At 35.7% G+C, this 6,256-nt stretch overlaps 1 protein-coding gene across 1 annotated transcript; it reads left to right on the top strand.

The window, feature by feature from the left end:
* The first annotated feature begins 3,672 nt into the window (after positions 1 to 3,672).
* On the top strand, positions 3,673 to 4,674 carry LOC149498196 (uncharacterized). Its single transcript, XM_089717250.1, has one exon. The coding sequence runs from the start codon at positions 3,673 to 3,675 to the stop codon at positions 4,672 to 4,674; it is 1,002 nt and encodes a 333-aa protein (XP_089573376.1).
* Positions 4,675 to 6,256: the final 1,582 nt, after the last annotated feature.

Raw genomic sequence — 6,256 nt, 5'->3', positions numbered from 1 at the left:
AAATTGCTGAGATGCTTTTGAATACGGCTGGAAAGATCAGGGAGAGGAACCCACATGAACCCAATTTCATGACTAAGAAAATAGAGATATTCCATAAACGTGGGAATCACTATATAACTTCTAACCAGTTGTAGGTATATATAAGTGAAATGGATAAATTTTTAATGCTTCTTTCATTGTTATTAATAGTAGAATGAAATCAGTGTTTAAATTGTTTAACTGTTATGTTAAATTGTAGAGAAGGGCATAGAAAAGGAACATTCAGGTAGCTACAGTTGCAATGTCAGCACTAGTTGGAGTTGTTATAAGAAAGAAGAATAAAGCTATCAATGACCAAGCAAATGATTATGTAAGCAAATGATTATGTAGGCACTCAAGAATCAATAGTAAGATAGTTATGGAAAGAAAGAAGAAGAAATATGATTTTGTGTATTGTTGACTTTTGTGCTCTATATTTTGTAGTTAAGCCCTTTGTTGTTTAAGCAAGGCTAGAACAAATTATTATGCCTGCTATTTTGAACTTATTTTGTAGGAATGATAACCATTGTCAAACTTTAAGATGCAATTATTTACTGCGAAAGTTGAACAATTTATGTACTTTACCACAGTTGTGGCTTTTTGGATTCTATAGAAATGAATGATTTTTAGATGTATATGCTTACTATTTTGATTAATGCTGTTAGAAAATTGTGTTGGACAAAACAGAAAGCTGTTTTCACATTTTTAATAGCTTTATAGGAAAGATTTTGGACAAAATATGGACAAATTCTTAAGCTTAAGCTTGACAAGAAAATTTATAATTAATCTTTATTCATATGGACAAAACATACAACGGATGGCAAAGAGATGATGTAATTAACTAATCTTCATATTAATGTAGGACAATTAAGGAATTACATAAAGCATTGCTACAACGCTTAGCAATGTCACCCAAAAACAAAAAGAAAGCCCTATTCAAAGATTATGCAGCCTCCAGTTCTAGTTCAAATTCATTGAGTCATTTCATTAAACGTAACATAAGCATAGGTACAACTAGTACTGTTACTCTCACTTTAGGAAGATTACAATAACAAAAATAACAAGGCAACACCACAGTCATTTCTCCCTTCTCTGTCGCTCCTCAATTGATCTTCGAAAGAGTTTATTTTTTTAAGCAAACCAGGAATAATCTACTTCGATCTATTACAAATGGCAGGATCAACCCATTTGAAGAAATTGCAACCAGTACTCTCCCTCACCTGTAAATTTTTAATTTCAAACCAAATGAAGTAAACATGGTGCCAACAAATCAACTTCAACCCAAACCCAGTAAATATAGAGAAAAACTTACACTTCTCGACTCACAGTACATAAACCTTCTACTTGGTTTCCAATCTGTCCAAGAAGTGCGAATGATGCATGCTTCCAGCATCTACAAACTCCGTTTTCCATCTCCAAGGAAGAAATAATTCTACTCTCTCAAATCTCCTATTTTAATTTTCTTTATTTTGGAACCCTAATACAAAGGGTGTTGAAGGTGATCGATGGAGAGAGTAGGGTTTTTGTTAAAGGCAATTTTATCCTTTGACATTTATACATCACAAATTGACACGTCAAATCCGACGTCTCATGATGCTTGGCATCTTAATCAACTTCATTTTTAACAAATAGTGGGTCCTATGTGTCCTATTCATAATTGCGGCAATCCACGTAGGATGGTGACACCAAAATGAAAAAAATTTATCAGTTCAGGCACTTGATTGCAAACGTTTTCTATTAAGACACTGAAATAGAAAACTATCAAAAGTTCGGACACTCAATTTATAATTAAGCCTTTTCAAAATGTATATTAACACAAATTTCATATATTTTTAATAATTAACCATTACATTTGTTTGATAAAAATGGGAAAAAATATAAATTTAAAGATTAAAAAAATTACTTATGAATTAAAAAAGTTATTAATTTCATATATGTTTAATAAGTGAACCTAAATTTTTCCCTCTTTTTGGTTTTTATTTTGATAAAAAATTAAAAAAGAAAAACCAACAAAAATCTTGTGCAAAGAAAACAAGCAATTCGCCTTCTAAGAAGAAAGTAGGGTTTAATTCATGAGCAATAAAAGAAAATGATATGTGAGCCTAAGTGTGAAAGCGCAATAATGACCTCTTTTAGCTCAATCAAACTCAAAGGCCCTTACTCGGCAAGGGTTTTGGGATTTGTTGGCTAAGTTTTCTTTTCTTCTGGCTCTTCAACCTTAAGATGCCTCCCTTTATAGTGGAGACACAAAAATATTTGATACTTTGAGGGTCTGTTCGATAATTTTAGTTGTTGTAGTAGTTGTTAGCTATTGTAATAATTGTTAGTTATTTTACTAGCCGTTAGCTATTAGGTATTAACTTTTAGCTAATAGTTATTTATTAGTGGTTTAAATTAGAAGTGCCAAGTAAAAGTAGTTATTTAATATGTTATTCTTAAAATGAATAAAAAGGATATTAATTGTTTAATTACCTGAATTAGAAAAAGAAAACAATGGGTATTATTGGTAAAAAAAATTAATTAATTCATATGAAATGCTAAACATTAGAGTGTTTAATATTTGCTAAAAAAATTCCCTCAACCTTTAAGTGTTATTATAAATACAATGTCACTAAATTCGCCCATTGAAATAGAAAGTTTGTGCCTTCAAAACTATGAAATCCTCATCCTTCAAGCCTTTAAAACATATTCTCCTCTGCTATGGAGATAAACAGGAGGTGTTCGGTGTAGAGATAAACTGGAGGAGAGTTCTTATTAAAATATCACCGATTAATTTAGAAAAGACAACCACTAAAATGCGCTACCACAATAAGTTAAATACTTGGCTAGTTTCAAGCCTAAAGGTGGAAACTCTAAGCCCAAAGATGGATGTCCCAAGCCCACATGGTGTGTAAATACTTAGGACATTCTAGAATTCTCCCATCCACAAGATATTTTAATGAAATATCTCACCTACTCTAGAATGCTCCATGTAATCTCCACTGTACATTTTTGTAAGTAAATCATAGCCATACATTGAGGAGGTGGAAATGCCTATAAATACCACCCCTCACCTTATTTGTAACCAGCCAAGCAAAAACCAAGCCCAAGAAGTAAGTAAGTAACTCCTTCCTTAAGCTTTGTGAAAGTTTGCTTCTTATTAATACAATATTATTTGGTGTTTTGTGTTAGTATTATTTTGGTTGCCTTTTCCGTTATTATTTTTGGTGTTATAAATTATTAATCAATCTTGGAGTTTATCACTGCACTGATATCCAACAAGTGGTATCAGAGCGTGGTTGTGGTGGTAGTTATTGTAGCCGTGGCATTTTTTGGTGTTCATTTACAAGTGTAAGGTATCGTTACTCTGCTGGAATTAACAGTCAGGGACTATTGTTGAAGCAAGATTCACAAGCAAGGATTGTGATCGTGATTGGTCAAGGACCGTCGTGCATTGGTTAGTGTCAGGAACACCAGTACCTTATGGCGAATTTTTCTGGAGTTGCTAATAGCATCGAGAAGCTAAACAGCAACAATTACGGGAATTGGAGTACCTGTATGAGATATTATCTCATAGGTCAAGACTTATGGGATATCATCGGAGGAGATAATATTACACCACCAGTTGGGGATGCGAAAGCTCTAAAAGAGTGAGAGACAAAATGCGGGAAGGCGATGTATATGTTGATGGTTGCAGTAGAAGATGAGCAGATGCAACGGATCAAGTCAGCTAAAACACCAAAAGAAGCGGGGGACATCCTCAAGTCTACTTTCGCCAAGAAGAACAAAGCAAAACTGCAACAGCTTGAAAATGAGTTGTTTTCAATCTTGCAACAGAACCTCACTGTAAGTCAATACTTTTCTAAAGTAAAATCTTTATGTGAGGAGATTTTGAAATTAGATCCAGACAATGAGATCAACGAGACAAGAATGAGGAGGATCATCGTCCACGGTCTAAGACCTGAATTTAAGGGTCTTGTGACTGCTACTCGTGGTTGGGCTACACAACCAACCTTAGACAAGTTAGAGAATATCTTGTCCAATGAAGAGACTTTGGACGAAAAAATGTCTAAAGTAGCTTTGAAGGATGATGAGAAAGCTCTCTTTGCTAAAAAGGGGGGATTTCGAAACGTTGTGAGGGTAGATGGTGGAAAAGAAAGGAGTAATCAACAAGGATGGAGAAAGCAAAAGAGGAGACCATCACAGCAAGGGGGAGCAAGGCCAGGACAAAGAAAAGATGACTGGCAAGAAAGTGACTGTTGCTATAAGTGCAACAAAAGAGGACATTTTGCCCGAGAATGTCGAAGCAAACGAGTAGAAGGAAACACAGCATCAACCTGGAACAAGCAACAAAGTAAAGAGGAATGGGATATTCACAGTTTCTTTGTTCAAGAGGAAGAATATTCACCACAGAAGCCAGTAGAGATGATGATGAAAGGACCCGAGCATGATTCGTCATTAATAACTGTAAGTGATAGAATCAACTATGATGATGATTGGATAATTGATTTTGGAACTTCTAATCACATGACAGGAAAGAAGGAGAAATTATCGGATGTATCCGATTATGATGGAAGTCATGTTTTAGTCACAACAAATAACATGAGATTGCCAATAGCTCATATTGGAAAGACAACCATTGTTTCTCCCTCCAGTAAGGAGAAAATGGAGTTATAGTTGGTTTACCATGTGCCAAGGATGAAGAAAAACTTGCTCTATGTATCACAAATAGCAAGTGCAGGTAATTATGTGATGTTCGGTCCTAATAATGTTAAGGTTTATCGTAACCTTAAATTAATCGGAGATCCAATCATGGAAGGACAGCGAGTAGAATCAATCTATGTCATGTCAGCACAAGAAGCCTATGTTGACAGAACAAGGAAGAGTGAGACAGTTGACTTGTGGCACGCTCATCTGGGACATGTTAGTTATCACAAGCTTAAGGTGATGATGAAGAAGTCCATGCTTAAAGGTCTTCCTCATTTGGAATGCCGAGAAGACAATATATGTGCTGGATGCCAATATAGAAAAGCCCATCAACTTCCCTTTGAAGAGTCAAAACATAGAGCCAAGGTGCCATTGAAGTTAATACATTTAGATGTTCTTGGATGGATCAAGCAACCTACGAACAGTAATATGAGGTACATGATTACTTTCATCGATGACTACTCGAGATATATTTGGGTAGATTTCATGGTAGAGAAGTCGAAAGTTTTTGAAAAATTCAAAGCTTTCAAGAAGAAAGTTGAAAAAGAAATCGGAAATAAAATTAGATGCCTTCGCACCGACAATGGTGGAGAGTACATGTCTGATGAATTCACTAAATATTGCCAAGAGCAAGGCATTCAAAGGCAATTCACATGTCCAAGAACACCGCAACAGAATGGAGTTGCTGAGAGAAAGAATCGATACCTGGTGGAGATTTGCAGGAGTTTGCACCATGCGAAGAATGTGCCAGCTAGATTTTGGGCAGAGTGCATGAAGACAGTTGTGTACGTCACCAACAGACTACCTCAAGCAAGACTGGAGTTTACATCCCCATTTCAGAAACTATGGAACATTAAACCAACTGTAAGTCATTTTCGTATTTTTGGATGCATGTGTTATGTCTTCGTTCCGGATTAACTTCGAAGCAAGTTTGACAAAAAGGCACTTCGCTGCATATTCGTTGGTTATGATGAGCAAAGAAAAGGCTGGAGATGTTGTGATCCTATAACTAACAAGTGTCATATTTCACGAAACATAGTCTTTGATGAGGCATCATCTTGGTGGTCATCTCAAGCAACCTTGCTACTAGACTCAAAAGAAATTCAAGAAAAAGTAGAAAAGAAGATAGGAGAGGGAGAGTTTATCCCAGAGAAAGGTCAAGCAGAGCCATCCAGAGTTCAAGAGAAATTAAAGAGCCTATGGAAGATAGGTGCATACGAACAACATCAAGCAAGTCAAGAAGAACAAGATCCAGATTATCCTCTACTTCGGCGATCAAGTCAAGAAAGAAGGCCTAATCCAAAATATGCAAATGCTGCTATAGTAGAGATAAAGGAGCCAACAACTTATGAAGAAGCATCAAAGAAAATGGAGTGGACTACTGCGATGGAAGAAGAAATTGTTACTTTGTAGAAAAATCAAACATGGGAATTAGTGCCAAAACTAAGAGATGTGAAACCCATCTCTTGCAAATGGGTCTACAAAATCAAAACTCGCCCGGATGGATCAATTGAGCGATACAAAGCAAGACTGGTTGCTCGTGGATTTTCTC

Source organism: Jatropha curcas, chromosome 2, assembly GCF_041381405.1.
Source record: "Jatropha curcas cultivar XTBG-Jc1 chromosome 2, XTBG_Jcur_1.0, whole genome shotgun sequence".
NCBI lineage: Eukaryota > Viridiplantae > Streptophyta > Magnoliopsida > Malpighiales > Euphorbiaceae > Jatropha > Jatropha curcas.
The sequence above is the reverse complement of the archived record's forward strand: the minus strand, read 5'-3'. Positions and strand labels throughout refer to the sequence as shown.

Excerpts from the sequence above, each read along its gene's own strand:
- LOC149498196 (XM_089717250.1), top strand. The coding sequence starts at position 3,673 with ATGTATATGTTGATGGTTGCAGTAGAAGATGAGCAGATGCAACGGATC.